The sequence below is a fragment of the Rana temporaria genome, chromosome 3 (genome assembly GCF_905171775.1).
Source record: "Rana temporaria chromosome 3, aRanTem1.1, whole genome shotgun sequence".
NCBI classification, from domain to species: Eukaryota; Metazoa; Chordata; class Amphibia; order Anura; family Ranidae; genus Rana; species Rana temporaria.
Genome location: NC_053491.1, coordinates 477,749,230 through 477,769,630, shown reverse-complemented (window position 1 = coordinate 477,769,630; position 20,401 = coordinate 477,749,230). Strand labels below are relative to the sequence as shown.

Here is a 20,401-nt window from a genome sequence, read left to right as displayed (position 1 = left end):
GCGCAAACCAACCGATAAACGATTATTGCGATTTTTTTTACCAAAAATAGGTAGAAGAATACGTATCGGCCTAAACTGAGGAAAAAAAAAATGTTATATATGTTTTTGGGGGATATTTATTATAGCAAAAAGTAAAAAATTTAGCATTTTTTTCAAAATTGTCGCTCTATTTTTGTTTATAGCGCAAAAAATAAAAACCGCAGAGGTGATCAAATACCACCAAAAGAAAGCTCCATTTGTGGGGAAAAAAAGACGCCAATTTTGTTTGGGAGCCACGTCGCACGACCGCGCAATTGTCTGTTAAAGCGACGCAGTCCCGAACTGTAAAAACCCCTTGGGTCTTTAGGCAGCATTTTGGTCCGGGGCTTAAGTGGATAATATCCCATTTAAAAAAAAAAATAAAATTTTCCTCGGTTTAGGCCGATACGTATTCTTCTACAAAATCGAAATAAGCGTTTATTGATTGGTTTGCGCAAAAGTTATACAAAGTTATACAAAAATAGGGGATAGATTTATGATTTATTTTTTATTTTTTACTAGTAATGGTAAATCTGGCAAACCTTCGATTTTTTTGTCAGGCCTTATCGGACACTTTTGACTCAATTTTGGGACCTATCACATTTATACAGCGACCAGTGCTATAAAAATGCACTAATTACTGTATAAATGTGACTGGCAGGGAAGGGGTTAACACTAGGGGGGTGAGGAAGAGGTTAAATGTATTTCCTGGGTGTGCTCTAAGTTAGCCAGATTCAGAGAGAGTTACGCCGGCGTATCAGTAGATACGCCGTCGTAACTCTGAATCTGCGCCGTCGTAAATTTAAGCGTATTCTGGAAACCAGATACGCTTAAATTAGGCTAAGATACGAGCGACGTAAGTCTCCTACGCCGTCGTATCTTACGGTGCAATTTTTTCGCTGGCCGCTAGGTGGCGCTTCCATTGAGTTCGGAGTAGAATATGTAAATGACTAGATAGGCCGATTCACGAACGTACGTGTGCCCGTCGCAGTAAAGATACGCCGTTTCCATAAGAGGTACGCCGGCGTAAAGATAAAGCTGCCCCCTAGGTGGCCTAGTCAATGTTAAGTATGGCCGTCGTTCCCGCGTCGAAATTTGAAAATTTTACGTTGTTTGCGTAAGTCGTCCGTGAATGGGGCTGGACGTAATTTACGTTCATGTCGAAACCAATACGTCCTTGCGGCGTACTTTGGAGCAATGCACACTGGGATATGTACACGGATGGCGCATGCGCCGTTCCTAAAAAATGTCAATCGCGTCGGGTCACCACCCATTTACATAAAACACGCCCCCTCATCCTCATTTGAATTAGGCACGCTTACGCCGGCCCCATTTACGCTACGCCGCCGTAACTTAGGAGGCAAGTGCTTTGTGAATACAGCACTTGCCTCTCTGACTTACGGCGGCGTAACGTAAATACGATACGCTGCGCCGCCCTACCTGAATCTAGCTATGAGTTAGACTTTAAAGGGTGTAGTGAGTGAGACAGATTATAAAACACATTTTGATATATAATTGCAGCTTGATGTAGAAATTTCTTCCTCTGCGTTTTTTTTAACCACTTCAATACCAGGCACCCCCTTCCTGCCCAAGCCAATTTTCATCTTTCTGCGCTCTCGCTGTTTAACCACTTGAGACGTCCACATCGTGGCTCTCAACTGCCGGGTGGACGTCCCTGGACGTCCTTTTATGTGCATTCCCCGTGCGCGGCGCTAGGGGAATTTAGGACGGCGTCGATTCAGAGTTACGATGGCGTATCTACTGATACGCCGGCGTAAAGCTATCTGAATCCAGCTATCAGTCTTTGCCATTACTTTTATAGGAATAGCAAAGCTGGAGTTATGCTTTACATGTTGAAGTAGATTCAGGTAGGGGCACGCAAAACTGCGGCGGCGTAACGTATGACATTTACGTTACACAGCCGCAAGTTTTATGGGCAAGTGCTTGATTCACAAAGCACTTGCCTATAAAGTTGTGGCGGCGTAGCGTAAAAGGTGCCGGCGTAAGCGCGCGTTATTCAAATGATCCCGTAGGGGGCGTGGATCATTTAAATTAGGCGCGTTCCCGCACCGAACATACTGCGCATGCGCCGTCATTAAAATTTCCCGACATGCATTGTGGTAATTGACGTCGCAAGGACGTCATTGGTATCGACGTGAACGTAAATGGCGTCCAGCGCCATTCACGGACGACTTACGCAAACAACGTAAAAATTTAAAATCGCGACGCGGGAATGACGTCCATACTTAACATTGGCTGCGCCTCCTAATAGCAGGAGCAGCCTTACGACGAAAACGACGTACGAAAACGACGTAAAAAACTACCGCCGGGCGCACGTACGTTCGTAAATCGGTGTAAGTATGTAATTTGCATACTCTACGCTGACATCTATGGGAGCGCCACCTAGCGGCCAGCGTCAGAATGCACCCTAAGATACGACGGCGTAAGAGACTTATCCCAGTCGTATCTTAGGCTAAAGTCTGCGTATCTAGCTTTCTGAATACAGAAAGTAGATACGCCGGCGCTACTTAGCAATTACGCCGGCGTATCTATGGATACGCCGGTGTAATTGCTCTCTGAATCTACCCCGTTATGTGTATGTCTCCTCTACATGATATGCATCAGCTGAGGCTCTGTGCCTACTGCTAAGGGTCATTGTTAGTTAATTGCCTGTTGCAGCTGAAGGTGAATTATATAAAAGTCCGCCCTGGGAGGGTGTTGGATTTTTTCTTTCCTCCATCATGGTGAAACAAAGCTGTTGGTTGCTTTTGGTGCTGCTGGTTGTAGGCCAGGCCTATGCGTCTTTTCGGGGGCATGCCTTGAGCAGAAAGCAACGTCACTCTGATCACTGGTGGAGGGTTAATCAGCCTGTATCTGGCATGGGTTCCTCTAGAAAGGTAGGCTGGGGGGCTTCAGACCCTGGACTTGGATGGGACACCCATGGAAGGTACCCTGGTGCTGGTTATGGTTCAGGGTATGATTGGGGCTCCTCTAGGATGGACCTTGGGCAACCCAGACAGCAAGTGGCCTACAATCCCGTCAGTGTGGTGTGCGATGAGGACAAGATGGTGGTGACTGTGCAGAGAGATCTTTATGGAAATGGGAAGCTGGTGAAGGTGTCAGACCTGAGCCTAGGATCCCAGCCCTGTAATCCCGACTCTTCAAGCTCTGATACTACTGTGGTCTTTCGTGTTGGCTTGCAGGATTGTGGAAATACCCCTCAGGTGAGCAATGTGTGGTCTCTGTGGAATGTTTAGGAAATCAGCCTTATCTAAATCACCAGGTAGAAGTTTTCAGGAAAATGTGCAGCTTATAGTGGACATTATTTTTCTGTATGGTTTTCCCAAAGGTTTGATTTTTTTCACCAAAAGAATCACACTGCTGCGATTTCAAAATCGCGGTAAAAATCTTGATTTTTTTTACTGCGATTTCGCGGCTGCGATTTTGCCGTGATTTCGGCCGCGATTTAAGAGACATCTGTGCAGGGTTCAATGTAAATCGCGGCCCGAAATCGCAAAAAGTAGTACAGGAACTACTTTTTGAAATCGCTGCAGCACCGCAGATGCGGCATCGCACCGATTAGGACGGTGCCATTGCCGGCACATGCCGCCGATTTGAGATGCGATTTGACATGTGAAATAGCATCTCAAATCGTACCCAGTGTGAACCTGGGTTATTCCAGAGCTGTAAGGCAGGGCTGTCTTAACCACTTAACCCCCGGACCATATTGCTGGTCAAAGACCAGAGCACTTTTTGCGATTTGGCACTGCGTCGCTTTAACTGACAATTGCGCGGTCGTGCGACCTGGCTCCCAAACAAAATTGGCGTCCTTTTTCCCCCCACAAATGGAGCTTTATTTTTGTGGTATTTGATCACCTCTGTGGTTTTTAGTTTTTGCACAATTAAACAAAAATAGAGCGACAATTTTGAAAAAAATTAATATTGTTTACTTTGTGCTATAATATCCCCCAAAAATATATAAAAAAAAAATCCTCAGTTTAGGCCGATACGTTTTCTTCGTCAGAAGAAAAAAAAAAAAAAAATCGCAATTAGCGTTTGATTTGCGCAAAAGTTATAGCGTTTACAAAATAGGGGGTATTTTTATGGCTTTTTTATTTTTTTACTAGTAATGGCGGCGATCAGTTTTTTTTTTTTTTTTTTTTTTTTTTTTTTTTTTTTTTTTCTGCGACATGGTGGACACTTTGGACACTTTTGACACAATTTCGGGACCATTGGCATTTTTATAGCGATCGGTGCTATAAAAATGCAATGGATTACTTTAAAAGCCACTGGCAGTGAAGGGGTTAACACCAGGGGGCCGGGAAGGGGTTAAGTATGTTCCCTGGGTGTGTTCTAACTGTAGGGGGGGGGCTGTGGACTGACATGGGGGGAAATGACTGATCTTCTGTTCATACATTGTATGACCAGAAGATCAGCATTTCTCTCCCGGTCCTCGCTCTGTAACGAGCGATCGCGGCGCACGTGCCCTTAGTGTCCTGTGCGAGAGCCGATGTATAGCTATGGGCTCTCGCGCAGGGGAGCCGACCTGCCGCCGTTAAACGGCGGGCAGTCGGCAACTAGTTAAGAGCATAATGGGCCCCTGGGGCCCCTACAATGGAGACAGTGCAGGTAAACAAAGTGTGTGTGTGTGTCCCCCTTTAATTTGCAAGGTGTGTGGTCGTGCACTGCGGACCCGTTTGCCACCGGTGTCCCGCGATCGGATCACAGAGCTGAAGAACGGGGAGAGGCAAGTGTGAACAAGCATCTCCCCGTTCTGCCTAGTGACACTGATAGTCTGTTCCCTCTCATTGGGAACAGCGATCAGTGACATGTCACTCATAACCACGCCCCCCTAACAGTAAGAATCTCTCCCTAGGACACACTTGACACCTTCAGCGCCGCCTAGGTGACGCTGTCACTGATCACGTTCCCTGTCATCGGGAACAACGATCAGTGATGTATCACGGCAAGCCACTCCCTAGGACACACTTAACCCCTTCAGCGCCTGCTACAGGTTAACCCCTTCAATGCCAGTGTCCTTTTTACAGTAATCTGTGCCTTTTTATAACCCTGTTCGCTGTAAAAATGACACTGGTCCCAAAATGGTGTCAAATGTGTCCGCCATAAAGTCGCAGTCACAAAAATCGCTAATTGCCACCATTACTTTTTAAAAAAAAATAAAAAAGCCATAAAACTATTCCATATTTTGTAGCTGCTATAACTTTTGTGCAAACCAAACAATAAATGTGTTTTTGGTAAAAAAAAAAAAAAAAAAAAAAATGTAGAATACGTATCGGCCTAAACTGAGGAAAATGTTTTTTATATATTTTTATGCAGTTTTATTGCTTTTTGCACTACAGTTCATTTAACTTGGTTTCCTATGGAACATGTTCTGCAGTGCAAATATGCACTAGGTGTGAATCCAGCCTAAGAGGACCTGTCATGCTTTTTTCTATTACAAGGGATGTTTACATTTTTTCCAAAATTGCGCTTGTAAGACTGCTGCGCAAATTGTGTGACAAAGTATTGCAATGACCACCATTTTATTCTTTAGGGTGTTAGAAAAAATATATATATGTTTGGGGGTTCAAAATTTTCTAGAAAAAAAACTGTTTGCCATTTTTCAGACTCTGTTTACAAGTTGTAATGTCCTGAATTGGGTAAAGCCTCATACACAATCTGACTTCCATCGGACTTTTCTGTAGATTTTGCTCCGGCGGGTGTTGTCCGTGAACTTGGTATACATACACACGGCAGGACTTTTTCAGCCAACAGACGCACAACGTGTTTTTTTCTGCTCTTTACCGCCACCCTTTGGGCAACTTCTGCCATTGTCTGATCTTTAGCATTGGCTCTGAGCATGCATGTTTGTACTTTGAACTTTAGTCCGATGGACTTGTGCACACACGATAGGATTTTGCATCATTTGTTGCCGGAAAGTTTGTCTGTTCTCACAGCGAACGTTTGTCCGATGGAGCGTACATGCGGTTGGGATTGTCTGCTAAAACAGGTCTGTCGGAGGCTTGTTGTCAGATCGTGTGTACAGGCCTTAACTGAATACCGTTGGCAAACTTAGCCCAAAGTTCTATGTTGTCTTAAAGGGGTTGCAAAGGTACAATTTTTTTTTTTTTTCCTAAATAGCTTCCTTTACCTTAGTGCAGTCTTCCTTCACTTGCCTCATCCTTCCATTTTGCTTTTAAATGTCCTTATTTCTTCTGAAAAATCCTCACTTCCTGTTCTGTCTGTAACTCCACACAGTAATGAAGCTTTGTCCCTGGTGTGGAGTGTCGTGCTCGCCCCTTCTCTTGGACTACTGGAGAGTCAGGACGCTCTACGTTGCACATAAAGGAGCCGTGTAAGTGGGTGTCCTGACTCTCCTGCAGTCCAAGGGAAGGGGCGAGCATGACACTCCACACCAGGGACAAAGCCTTGCATTACGGTGTGGAGTTACAGACAGAAAAACAGGAAGTGAGGATTTCTCAGAAGAAATAAGGACATTTAAAAACAAAATGGAAGGATGAGGTAAGTGAAGGGAGGACTGCACTAAGGTAAAGGAAGCTATCTAGAAAAAAAATTGGTCCTTTACACGTCCTTTACACGTCCTTTACACGTCCTTTACACGTCCTTTACACGTCCTTTACACGTCCTTTACACGTCCTTTACACGTCCTTTACACGTCCTTTACACGTCCTTTACACGTCCTTTACACGTCCTTTACACGTCCTTTACACGTCCTTTACACGTCCTTTACACGTCCTTTACACGTCCTTTACACGTCCTTTACACGTCCTTTACACGTCCTTTACACGTCCTTTACACGTCCTTTACACGTCCTTTACACGTCCTTTACACGTCCTTTACACGTCCTTTACACGTCCTTTACACGTCCTTTACACGTCCTTTACACGTCCTTTACACGTCCTTTACACGTCCTTTACACGTCCTTTACACGTCCTTTACACGTCCTTTACACGTCCTTTACACGTCCTTTACTGCATCTCAGTGCTGCTGGTCTCTTGCATCCTCAATGCAGCCAGGAAGGGTTTGCAAGAACTTCATAAATGGCTGCATAGCATTTTTCAGGCTGACTTCTGCAGCTACTCCTTTTGTTGCTCTCCAGTAATGGCAGCATGGAATTTTCTGTATAGTGTTTTTTTTTTTTTTTTTGGGGGGGGGGGTGTAGTGTATTAAACCTAATATTTGTGTAATTTGTCTTGTAGATGAGTGCAGACTTGCTGATGTACAGCACTTTTCTGACCTACAAACCATCTTCTGCCACATCACTGCCCATCACGAGGAGCAGCTCTGCTGTTATATCCATCAAGTGCTATTACCCCAGGTAAGTCTTTAATAAAAGTCTTGTTCCTGATATTGGGGCATTGTACCAAAAAAAGCTAAAACGTTGAAGCCCGTAACCAGAGTCTGACTTGTCTTTTTCACAGGCATGACAATGTGAGTAGTAAAGCCATACATCCAACGTGGGTTCCCTTCAGCGCCACTGAAACGTTTGAGGAGAAGCTGAACTTCTCGCTGCGTCTGATGAATGGTGGGTCTTTCAACAGATTTCCATCATAGGTTTTGACACGTATGGACCAGTGCCTGGGTCTACCTTCCGATCATAACCTTTCCTTTGCTACCTTTTCTATAATATATTAAGAATTTGAAGAGCACTGTAGGGGCAAGGTGGAGTGAATGTGGTCTGTATAGTTGAAAAAAATGTTCTATCTCAATTGGCACATAGCGGTTTTTTTTTTTTTTTTTTTTTAAATCTCTTGACATGACAAGCAAGACTGGCATAACTGTTAATTTTTGTAGGAAGGGTGCATAATCTAACCCTTATCTGTTCAGATCTAATTGAATATAACATGGCATACAATATCCTTTACTAGCTCAATAGCTTTGCCCAGGAGTAAAGACCAGTCTACAAAATAGTAGAATATGGGCAGTAGCATCCACCCCCCTATGGTCCTGATGATCCTTTTTAGGACCAAAGCCAACTTTTTTTTTGTGGAGTTCTATTCAAGCTGAGTTCCACCCAAAAGTGGAACTTGCGCTTATCTGATTCCTCCCGATTTAAATTTTTGGAGGGGGGGGGGGGTGACACCACTTTAAGGTCAGTCAATGTTTTTGTTTTATAGATGACTGGAGTGGTCCCAGTCCTTCGATTATCTTTGAGCTTGGGGAACGTTTGAATATAGAAGCTGCTGTGGACACGGACAATCATGTTCCTATGAGAATACTTGTGGACCGATGTGTGGCCTCACTGAATAAAGATACCACACAAGGACCGTCTTATGAAATCATTGCTTTTAGTGGGTAAGTACTATGAAATTGATTCTAGATGGAACGCTAACTTAATGGGTGCTGTGGCCATGAAGATGGTATGACCATTTTCATCACTGAAGCCTGTGGACACTGTGAAGACCTAAGGATGAATGGCTAAAATGTACTTTCTCCTATCACCTTCCAGGACGGCACACCTGAGATGAGGGCTCCTCCCCACAGGAAACACAATCAATTGACCGCTTGTTATAAGACCCCACCCTTCCCCTTGATCCCCAGTATGTAATAAAGTAATCCCAAACTGGTTCACAAGGGACATTGTTCCACATAGGTACTTACCACCTAGCATTTAGCTTATTTTTTCCCTCCACAGGAAGTAGGCCTGCCGTCCTGGAAGGTTCATAGAAATACCGTTACTGGTAAGTCTAACGTAGGTTTTCTCCTATGGCCTTCCAGGACGGCAAACCTGCAGGGATGGACTGGCCATTGGGACTACAGGGAGTTTCCCGGTGGGCCGATGGCTCAGTGGGCCGGCTTCAGTGACAGCGGACCGTCGCCCCCCTCCGCTCCTCTGTCTCTCCCTTTCTGCAGCGCTCACCTCTCCCTCCCCCCAGCGCTCACCTAGGGGGAACAGAGGATCAGGGGGAGGACCAGAGGAGCAGGGGGGACGACAGAGGACCATGGGGGAGGGGACAGACAGCTAACTCAACAGCTATGGCCTGGGAGTTTCTCACTTCTGCCTAAACGTGTCCCATAAGGGGGGTACCAAACTGATCCTTTTCCCCGGGTGAAATAATGTCTAGCTTCCCCACTGGTACTGCATATAAAAGTACCAGTACCAACCATTCTACTCTAATAAAGTAAAACAGCTAGTGGCTAGTGAAGTGGGAGAGGGGGCTTGGGTGGCTGGGGGGGGGGGGGGGTGCGGGAGTTGTCCGGCCACCATAGGAGAGACATGTCAAGGTGGGCCAGTCTGGATGAAGTCCAGGGCCAAATTTTTGTCCCAGTCCAGCCCTGCACACCTGAGAGGATAATGGAACCACAGGCCTACTTTGGGGTGCCTGCAAGGCCTTTCTGCTAAATATCAGATTTTTAATTGTTTTACCTCCACTCAGTGTGTGATGAAGGTATCCTAGCTGGATCATGTAACCCAGTGGTCATCAACCCTGCCCTACAGGGCCCACTAACAGGCCAGGTTTGCAAGATAACTGAAATACATCACAGGTGATATCATTTGCTGCTCAGTGATTGCAGTATTCTAGTCTGCATCTCCCCATGGTAATACATAAAACCTGGCCTGTTAGTGGGCCCTGTAGGGCAGGGTTGATGACCACTGATGTAACTGACCTGCAGGTCTGATCCACCTATGCCCCTGCCTTCTCTTCAGATGCAGGATCTAGGTGGCATGGGCTCTTAAAGATAAAGCCTGTGAATTTCTCATCTCTCAGGTGTGCTGTCCTGGAAGGTTTGTAGACTTACTGTTACCGGTAAGTCCAACATAGGTTTTTCTAGCCCTAACATGGTTTAGAATATGTAATGTGTAAATAACATATTTGGTGACCAATTACATTTTCTTGGGAAGGATTTGTGACCAATAGACATGTGGATTTGTTTTTGTCCAAATGCATTTTCATCTGAATTTCAGGTATTTTCATTATCTTAACAAACGACCATACAGAATCCAAGATCCGACATAAAAAAATACTTTATTTTCGTTGCAACAGTTCAATATACATAGAATATTCGACATGATGGTGACAATAGGAATCTGTATTGAATGTGCCTAACCTAACTTAGTACAACATTATTCAACATAGAGGAAAGATTCGACAGAGATCAACATTTATAGAGACAGTCTTGGGGTAGACCATTAGTCATGAAGGACAAAGATTCGACGAAGCAGCAAAAAACATACAAACATCGAATCCGTCTGTAGCATTACCCCCAGAGGAGCTGCTGGTTTGTTTTGGGTGGCATGTTACCTCATGGCTCCTATGCCGTCTAAGGGTGTATGGTGCATATAGCCGTAACGGAATGTCCACGACATGGCATAAAAACTGTAAACTTGTGGTGAAAGGTAGAGTTGAAAGAACAGCAGATTCAGGCATAGCAATAGGGATACAGTCCTGCTCCCATGTGTAACACTTCTTGCGCCACTCCTGCCTGAGTGGACTTTGTGTACCTGGACAGGCCTCTCTCACTGACCTGGCAGCCAGAGTATCACTCGAACTTTAAGGTAAAAGTCTCTGCCACAGACCCTCCTAGAAGGAACTTCAGGGAGAAACCTGTCACAGGCCCTCCTGGAATGGACTCGGGAAGAGACCTCTGCCACATGTCCTCCCCGTGATTGTGATTACAGAGAAGAATCTCCTCAATAGAATTTCGTCTGGATCTCATTCAGATCGTTTTCAGGTACCGACTGACAAATAACCAGCCTCTCGGTGTCCGGCTACCTTGATCCCCGGTGGTTTGTCGAGACCCAATTGGATCGCCAGCCTCTCATTGGCTCTCCTCAGATGGGACTCCCCACCGAACAGCTATCTCGCTTGGGATCTTCAGGATTGGGAAGCCAGTTGACCACTGGGCTCCCTGCCAGTTCAAATGCTCTGGACCAACATGGTCTCAACCAGGAACACAGCATGGCACACGCACCCCGGGCCTGGAAGGCCATTAAGCCGGGGTGCCGTGATGCAGTCGCCCTAAAGCAGGGATATGCAATTAGCGGACCTCCAGATGTTGCAAAACTACAATTCCCATCATGCCTCTGCCTTTGGGTGTCATGCTTGTGGCTGTCAGTCTTGCTATGCCTCATGGGACTTGTAGTTCTGCAACAGCTGGAGGTCCACTAATTGCACATCCCTGCCCTAAAGGAAGAAGCCAGACCAATGGTGACTGTCCCATAAATACCCTCCCCCAGCATGCACAGTGAGGAAACTCCCTCCTGATTGGCTGCTAGGGGAAAACACCTTGACTCTACTGCTGCCACCTATTGTCCTGGGGTGGAAACGGCACCCCAGAAGCAACAGAATGAGCCCACAGCTGAGACAGACCTACATTTAAACATATTCAGAGTCAGTTAACACTCTGATCCCCCCTCTAAATTTAACGAGCACCGGTACTTTGAAGTAACCAGGCGCTACATGTCATTGAAGGCTTGTGTCTGTTGAAAGTTCTAAGATTTGACGGAGCAGCTAAATTATACTGTACATTTTCGGTCAAATGCTCGGCCCATAGGCTATAGAAGAATTTGAATGTTGATTGACTAGTAGTAATTTATACTGTAAATATAATTGCTAGTCATACAACATTAGAATTCTAGCTTGCAGGCGGAACATTTCGACCGGAAATGTACAATCGTGGCGTCGTACAGTTTAGCTGCTCCATTGAATCTTCTTGAAACATTGGACAGACACCATAAGCCTTCAATGACAGATTCGACCTTAATTAGGATTTTCAGATGAATGCATTTTTAAACAAATTTCGGGAGTAACTAAATTTATTTTTCGAACTAAATTTCAAAACTAAATATTTCAGTGTGCACATGTCTAGCGACCAACATACATTTTATGTAATGCTATATAACTTTTTTTTTTTTTTTTTTTCATTGGTTGGAACAAATTTGAGTTTGCCAGCAGTACCATTGGAAAATGACTTAATTTTATAGGGTGCGAATGCTCTTTTGTCAATAAATCACTTCAGCATGGTCACCCTTGATTCTGTATTTGCTTAGGTTAGATTGATGGCACTCTGCTCTAGAAGCAGAATCTTGGAGGGGGGGGGGGGGGGGCGGTGGTCCCTCTCGCCCCCTCTCACCCAGCTCCAGCGCTGGGTTGCAGAAGAAATCTTATTAAAGTTGACTTTTTTTTTTTTTTTTTTTATTTAAAGGTGCATGGTTGATGGGAAGCAAGAAGATTCAAGCTCTGCCTTCAGTACTCCAAGATCCCACCCTAATAAGCTTCAATTTTCAGTTGATGCTTTTAAGTTTGTTAATGTAGACTCGTCTGTGGTAAGAATTTTTATATTCTCCTTTGGCGATTGGTGACTATTGTGAATAAGGAATCAAGGTGGGTGTTTTTTTTTCCCCCCCTATAGATCTTTATTACCTGTTTCTTGAGGGCTGTAACAGATGACACTTCACCTGATTTTATAAACAAGGCCTGCTCATACAGTAAAACAAGCAACAGGTGAGGTAACCATGCATTGATGCTGGCTAATGGAAGTGCTTACGTCTAGCTTGATCTCTTCTAGATTCCAAATCAAGGGTAGTGGGATGAGGTTTTTGTCCCCATCAGCATGGGGACAAGGTATTTTTAGGAGTCCCTAACCCCTCCCCCCTTTGCATTGAGGGTGTATGGTTCAAGAGGGGCATATGCTTGTCCACCCTGCTTTCCTGCAGTGCCAGTCTGCATGCTTGGGTAAGGGTAATGCAATTTTGGATGGGAGAACTTGCGTTTATCCATCAACTTGTTTTCATGGTCTAGGATTCCATTCATCTATACCAGGGATCCTCAAACTACGGCCCTCCAGCTGTTGCGGAACTACATGTTCCACGAGGCATTGCAAAACTCTGACATAACTAAGCATGATGGGAATTGTAGTTCCTGAACTGGAGGGCCATAGTTTGAAGACCCCTGATCTATACCATACCCTTCTTGATTTAAAAGTGTGTTGAACACACATGTTGAAAGTCTGATATGATTTTGGGGTCCATCCAAATTCTATAATGGACACTTATCAGACCAGGGAATGTGGGGTGATGGGCACAAACCCCTCTCCCCTCCCTTCAGAAATTAACCATATCGGACATGCAATCAATCACCCTCTTCCCCCTTCTGAATCAAACCAGGCCAAATGCCATTAACATGTTGAGGACCAGGGTTTCCTCAGTAGGCCTGCAGATGGGCTATTTAAACCTGGAACCCCATAACATTAAGGGGACACCCAGGTACTGGCCATGCTTGTGTACAATACATAGACCCCCCACTCATCAAGTGAAAATAATGTTTTGACTTTTTTTATTAAAAATTATAATTAACATAATTAATGACTAATGGGGGGGGGGGGCGGAACCAGGTTACCCAAATGCTATGACGGCTATCTGTGCTTTCAGTGGCAATATAAAAGTATGGGCAAGGATAGTGGTGACAATGTAGGCTGTCACCCTTATCCCTGTCCTTTGGGGATTCAGTCATGTTGGGTGACGTCTATGATTTGCAGGGATGCAGGCACCTGCTGATTTATTGACAATTGATGGGTGGAAGTGGTCATATTAATGCACACTGCCCTAAACAGATAATTGGCTCTTCCCTACCATATAGGACAGGGATATGCAATTAGCGGACCTCCAGCTGTTGCAAAACTACAAGTCCCATCATGCCTCTGGGTGTCATGCCTGTGGCTGTCAGTCTTGCTATGCCTCATGGGAATTGTAGTTCTGCAACAGCTGGAGGTCCGCTAATTGCATATCCCTGATATAGGAGAACCATGTAGATATAAATGCGATGCCTGACTAAGGCTAAAAGGAACAAATGGTAATTTTAATAAGTCTGCATATTTGATCTCTTGGCATGGTGGAGGAAGCAAGGCTGTAGACCTAGGGCTAATGGTCCAGATCCAACCGTCTAGCATTTTTAAAGGGGGGGGGAGTATTGCATAGCCTTCTACAATAGTTCACCACAGGCTTTGGAGCCCCAATAGTGCACAGCTAAATTCTGCTACTAGTATCAAACTCTTGTCCCATACACACGACCGGATTTTCTGTCTGAAAAACCTTGTATGGTTTTTTTTTTTTCCTACTGAATTCTGCTCAAGCTTGGCTTGCATACACGATCACACGTTCTCTGAACTTTCGTCAACACGAACGCAGTGAAGTACAACACGACGAGCCAAGAAAATTTAAGTTCATTGTTTCTGAGCATGCATGTTGTGTGTTGGAATTGCTACAGTCAATTGTATTTTCCAATAGGAATTTTTTTTTTACGTCTGAATCTGAGAACCGGCTCCCAATCTTTTGCTGGCGGAAATTCTGCCAGCAAAAGTCCAATGGAGCATACACACTGTCGGAATTTCCTTTCAAAAGTTTACATCGGACTTTTGCTGGTGGAATTTCTGATTGTGTGTGTGCGGGGCATAAGAGGAAATCCTGCGATGGATTTTTCAAAGTAAGACATGTCATGTGCTGAAGAAAAAACTGGATTCCTATTTAGTTTAAGGACTGTTTTGAATGCCACAACACTTTATGGGTTGTGCCAAAAGGGTTCTTCAGATGGGACGAAGCCCAAATCTTGCATACTACAATTTAGATGTATATCATATATATATATATATATATATATATATATATATATATATATATATATATATATAGTATGCCTGACTCAAACAATTTTTTTTTTTTTTTTTTCTTCTTCAATTGACTCTTGGTTCAACCTGCAACTCTAAATGGATATGGCCAATATGTTATATATACTATGTAGTCTCTGGAATGTACTATTCAACAGTCTTATGAGGATCCTTAACAAGAGTGTTAAGTTGGCAGGCCCGTCGGAACCCGACAGGCAAAGCAAGCATTTGCCTGGGGCCCCAAGCTGGCCAGGGGCCCCAGCAGGGAGGGCCCTTGCCGCACCGCTGCGTTCTCCTGCAGTCCGGTCGGCCATGTACCATAACCGCGCGGTACAGGAGAATCAGGTTCCTGTTCCCGGCCGGACTGACAGGAAGTGCACACACTGAGTGTTCACTTCCTTTCAGTCCGGCCCCGGGAACAGCAAACTGAATCTCTTGTACCGCGCGGTTATGGTACACTGCCGACCGGACTGCAGGAGGACGCAGCGATGCGGCAAGGGCCCTCCCTGCTGGGGCCCCTTTGCGGACACCAACATCTGCCGGCGTGTGCGTGTGAGGATAGAGGTAAGCCGCCCACCCCCCCCCCCCCCGCGTCTCAACTGAAATGTCACTTTTTTTTTGCCTGGGGCCCCCAAATGTCTTCAAACGGCCCTGTAAGTTGGCCTACAGTAACTAAAGCCAAAGCATGGAAATTCTTAACCTTGGGCTCCCTGAGACAACATGCAAGTGTCTTGGGCTGTGCTTTTACAAAGTTTGACTCTTGGACAGCAGTGGTTCCTGTAGAACACATGTCTACCCACAGGGCTTTTCTTCTGTGATTTTTATTTTGGGATGAGCTAGTTCAAGCTGGTCATCAAACCCCCCTCGCTCCACTGCCTCCTTGTTCTGAGTCAGTGGCGGCTGGTGAAGTTTTAGGATGGGGGGGGGGCGCAAGACCCTGCCCATTCACAATTGGCCCCTCCCACTTGTACATCCATCCACCTCAGAGCCTTATATTATAACCTGCTGGGACTTGTAGTTCTCCAATCTCCATATTCTCTACAAGTCCCAGCAGTCTAACTACAATAAAAGGCTCCGAGGTGGATGGGTGGGGAATGGGATCAGGCAGTGCACCGCTGATGACTTTGGGGGGGCGATCTGAATTCAAATCCATATTGTAATGTCATTCAATGAAATGAGGCATCCATCGGCAGATCGGCTTACCTTTGCACTGCAGCTCCGCTCGGGCAGTGTACTGAGCTGCCTGCCGCGTGACGTCACTTCCGGTTTTCGTCTGTAAGACTAATCCAGGCCAAAAGTAACACTAGTAATACTATTAATGCTCCGGGCGGCCATGAGGCTGGATAAAAGCCCGCAAATGAAGCGCCATGTCTGCAATCTAAAGATTGCATTGACGTGGCGCTTCATAGGGCAATGGTGGCTGGCGCTCAATCATATGATTTTTATTAAAGGATTTTTTTTCTTAGTTTTAAAGGGGCCAATGAGAATTTTTTTTGCCTACAGGAGGGGGGTGGCACACGGGCGCCCCCTATGGGCGGGCCGCCACTGTTCTGGGTTCTTTAAATACAATAACAATGGTTGCCTATGATACGCCTAGTTGGATGTGTACCTAGTTCTAACCTACAGTTCTATAAATTTGTTCTGGAACTTGCATCTGTGTACAAATGGCCCAGGGGTTACCTTACCTGGCCTTGCTATTTTGATTCAAGCAATGCAGGAACACATGGCTGGAAAACCTTTTTATTTATTTTTTACTTTACTGTTGCAGCTGGCTTGCTGTTGAGGGTCCTAGCAGTATCTGTAGCTGCTGTGAACTGGGAAGATGTGACCAGTCAACTTCTGGATCAAGAAGGCTTGGTCTGAGTGGAGGGTCAAGACATCACTGGAAGAGAGAAGCTACTTTTGGTAGGTGCTAAGTAGTGACTTCCTTCTAAAGCCTCAAACACATGATTGGACTTCCATCAGACTTTTCTGTGGATTTTTGTCTGAAGGGGCGTTGGCCATGAACTTGGTATGCATAAACACGGCAGAACATTTTCAGCCAACATTCACCAAATCAGTTGTTTTTTCAACTCTTTACCAACACCCTTTAGGCAACTTTTGCTATTGTCTGATGTTTAGCATTGGTTCTGAGCATGTGTGTTTGTACTTTGGATTTTAGTCCGATGGACTTGTGTACACACGGATCTGATGATCCGACAAAACGCATTGGTCAGAAAGTTTGAGAGCATGCACAGTGAACATTTGTCCATGGAAATTCTGACAATTGTCCAATGGAGCATACAGATGGTCGGATTGTCCACTACAACATGTCATTGGACCGTTGTTGGAAAGCTGGATCATGTGTATGGGCCTTTATGTTGACTGCTGAGGAACTTTATTTACTCCCAAGGTATAGGTTGCCTTTTCTGATAGTTTAGTTGACTGGTTCCCCACACCCTCCCATCACTTTTTTTTCTTTTTTTTTTTCTTTTTTATGGCCCTACTCCAACTGGTCTTGTCAAACATTTACAGTTTGGCCTGCATTATACACAAGTAGGGATGAACTTCGAGTCAAACTCATGTTCGACTTGAACATTGCCTGTTTGCCGAACAACGAACAATTTGGGGTGTTCGTGGCAAATTTGAAAAAGCCGCGAAACACCCTGTTAAAGTCTACAGGAGAAATCAAAAGTGCTGATTTTAAAGGCTAATATGCAATTTATTGTCCTAAAGTGTTTGGGGACCTGCCCCAGGGGACATGTATCAATGCAAAAAAAGTTTTTAAATTGGCCGTTTTTTTGGGAGCAGTGAATTTAATAATGATAAAAGTGAAATATTTCTTTAAATTTCATACCTAGGAGGGTGTAAAGTAAGCATGTGAAATGGAGCATTTTTCCTGTACTTGGAACTGTCGCTGCACAAATTCACATGCCTTCTTTACACCCTCCTAGGTACGAAATTTAAAGAAATATTTCACGTTTAGCATTATTAAATTCACTGCTCCCGAAAACTTCAGTTTTTAAAACTTTTTTTTGCATTGATACATGTCCCCTGGGACAGGACCCAGGTCCCCAAACACTTTTTAGGACAATAACTTGCATATTGGCCTTTACAATTAGCACATTGGATTTCAAACGTTCGGGTCCCAAAGACTTTAACAGGGTTCTAAAGTTCACATGAACATTTGGTGTGTTTGCAGGTTCTGGTGCGAACCGAACAGGGGGGTGTTCGGCTCATCCCAATACACAAGTACCCACCAACATGGTGCTGGAGAGCAGACACATGAACTGTGATGCTCTAGAGCAGCGGTCTCCAAACTATGGCCCTCCAGTTCAGGAACTAAACTGCCTCATGTCTGGGAATGTCAGTTTTACAATGCCTCATGGGACGTGTAGTCCTGCTACAACTGGAGGGCTGTAGTTTGGAGATCCCTGCTCTAGAGACAATGAAGTAGGGCATACATGGTCTCTGCAGCATCATAGATCACCCTGTGAGTAAAACCAAGCATAAAAATGTGTTGCAATTTTACCCAAAACAAGTGTTCAATGGTCTGTTGGTGGCTGACACTTCCTTTTTTAAAATATAGGTTAAAACCCATTAGAATTATCCCCCGATATGGGTCTCCTGTTGCATTGTCATGAGTCTTAGAATGTGTCCCACTGGAATAATTTCTGCATTTTGGTAAATTCAATATGTGGATTTTGCCATAAGTCCTGGTAACAATGGCCACATTAAATATGTCCCCCTCCTAACTCTGTGTGTGTACACTTAACATAACTTAAAGTGGAGGTTCACCCAAAAACTAAATTTTTAACATTAGATTGAGGCTCATTTTGTGAAGGGGAATCGGTTTTTTTTTTTTTTTTTTTTTTTTTTTTTTTTTAACTCGAAACAGTACTTACCGTTTTAGAGATCTTCTCCGCCGCTTCCGGGTATGGGCTGCGGGACTGGGCGTTCCTATTTGACAGGCTACCGACGGTCGCATACAGCACGTCACGATTTTCTGAAAGTAGCCGAACGTCGGTGCGCAGGCGCCGTATAGAGCCGCACCGACGTTCGGCTTCTTTCGGCTACTCGTGACACGATGTATGCGACCGTCGGAAGCCTGTCAATCAAATAGGAACGCCCAGTCCTGAAGACCATACCCGGAAGCGGCGGAGAGATCTCTCTAAAAAGGTAAGTAATGCTTTGATTTAAAAAAAAAAAAACACCCGATTCCCCTTGACAAAATGAGCCTCAATCTAATGTTAAAAATTGTTTTTCGGGTGAACTCCCGCTTTAATCCAGGTTTTTAATGGTTTCAGATATTGGAACACGGGATGAAGAATGGTTTTCGACACTTGGACCTCTGTATGTTGTGGGATCTGACAGTAACAAAGCCCTAAAGCTGGATGGATCTTCATCATTGACAATGGAAATCTGGATGGTGGCAGGAGTCTGCTCACTGTGGCTTGTTGGATTAATGACATGTATATTGGTTTGGACAATCAAGCCTAAGAAAACCCTGATGTCTCAACAACAATAAAATGCACTTTGTAGTTTAGTTTTGACTCTTCATTTGACTGACCTAGAGAAGCAGAATTGATTCATCCTATGCAATTTATATATATTTTTCCAAAATCTCTAGCAAGGTATAGCCTGTCGTTTGGTTTGTCTTGACCCCCTAATTGCACACTTTTTCTAGACAGCTTGGTCTGTTGGGTTGGGAAAATAAGACTTGCTGGCAAGATCAACAGATGGAATTTAAGGCAAATAAAATTACATCAAGGGCACTTGGCAACTTTTCTTTCCATTGCTAATTGCTCCCCTTCCTCCTCCCAGAGCTTTTTTTTTTCTCCGAGTTCACAGACCTGTTTCAGACTTCAGCTTCTATAATAGCAGTGTAACCAGCGAGCTTTGACAAAGCATTTGTGGAGCTTTTAACAAGCTTTGTTAAAGTGGATGTAAACCCCCAACTTTTTTTTTTTTTTGTCACAATGTAGAGAAGATTTCCCATCAACTGTGCCCAGTCTTGCCACACATAGTTAATCCAGCTCTGAGCAATCCTTTTATTATTCAGTGAAAATTAACAGACTTCCAGATAAAAACCTGTCTGAATAAAAAGTCCTTTCCATCCCCTTGCTGCGAGTGACAGGGTTTTTGCATATCTCGTGCACTAGCTTGGACACATGCACATTCCTGGATGTTTATCATAATATGGGGGGTTATCCACAGTTCATTGTGAGAGGTAATGTATGTCACTCGAAGCAAGGGACGGAAAGGACTTTTTATTTAGACAGGTTTTTATCTAGAAGTCTGTTCAGTGAAAATTAACAATGAAAGAGGATTGCTCGGAGCTGGAATAACTGTGTGGCAAGACTGTGCACAGATGATAGGAAATCTTATTCTCTACATTGTGACATAAAAAAAAAATGTTGGGTTTACATCCACTTTAAGGCTCCTAAAGTACATAATGGGAGTGTTAACTGCCACTTAAACCACTTAAGCCCCGGACCATATTGCTGCCTAAAGACCCAAGGGGTTTTTACAGTTCGGGACTGCGTCGCTTTAACAGACAATTGCGCGGTCGTGCGACGTGGCTCCCAAACAAAATTGGCGTCCTTTTTTCCCCACAAATAGAGCTTTCTTTTGGTGGTATTTGATCACCTCTGCGGTTAATTTTTTGCGCTATAAACAAAAATAGAGCGACAATTTTGAAAAAAATGCAATATTTACTTTTTGCTGAAACATATATACATTTTTTTTTCCTCAGTTCAGGCCGATACGTATTCTTCCT

At 44.4% G+C, this 20,401-nt stretch overlaps 1 protein-coding gene across 1 annotated transcript; it reads left to right on the top strand.

Annotated features, from left to right (window-relative positions):
• The first annotated feature begins 2,728 nt into the window (after window positions 1-2,728).
• On the top strand, window positions 2,729-19,168 carry LOC120933638 (zona pellucida sperm-binding protein 3-like). The gene is made up of 8 exons (XM_040346950.1): window positions 2,729-3,242; window positions 7,239-7,357; window positions 7,461-7,564; window positions 8,157-8,334; window positions 12,187-12,307; window positions 12,394-12,485; window positions 16,412-16,548; window positions 18,930-19,168. Exons 1-8 carry the CDS (start codon window positions 2,760-2,762, stop codon window positions 19,148-19,150), a joined length of 1,455 nt encoding a protein of 484 aa, XP_040202884.1. The 5' UTR covers window positions 2,729-2,759; the 3' UTR covers window positions 19,151-19,168.
• The last annotated feature ends 1,233 nt before the right edge of the window (window positions 19,169-20,401 follow it).

What these genes read in the sequence shown, in the direction of transcription:
- LOC120933638 (XM_040346950.1), top strand. Translation starts at nt 2,760, where the DNA reads ATGGTGAAACAAAGCTGTTGGTTGCTTTTGGTGCTGCTGGTTGTAGGC. An exon ending in GAAATCATTGCTTTTAGTGG is followed by an intron (nt 8,335 to 12,186) that starts GTAAGTACTATG and finishes TTTTATTTAAAG; the next exon opens with GTGCATGGTTGATGGGAAGC. An exon ending in GAAGAGAGAAGCTACTTTTG is followed by an intron (nt 16,549 to 18,929) that starts GTAGGTGCTAAG and finishes TAATGGTTTCAG; the next exon opens with ATATTGGAACACGGGATGAA.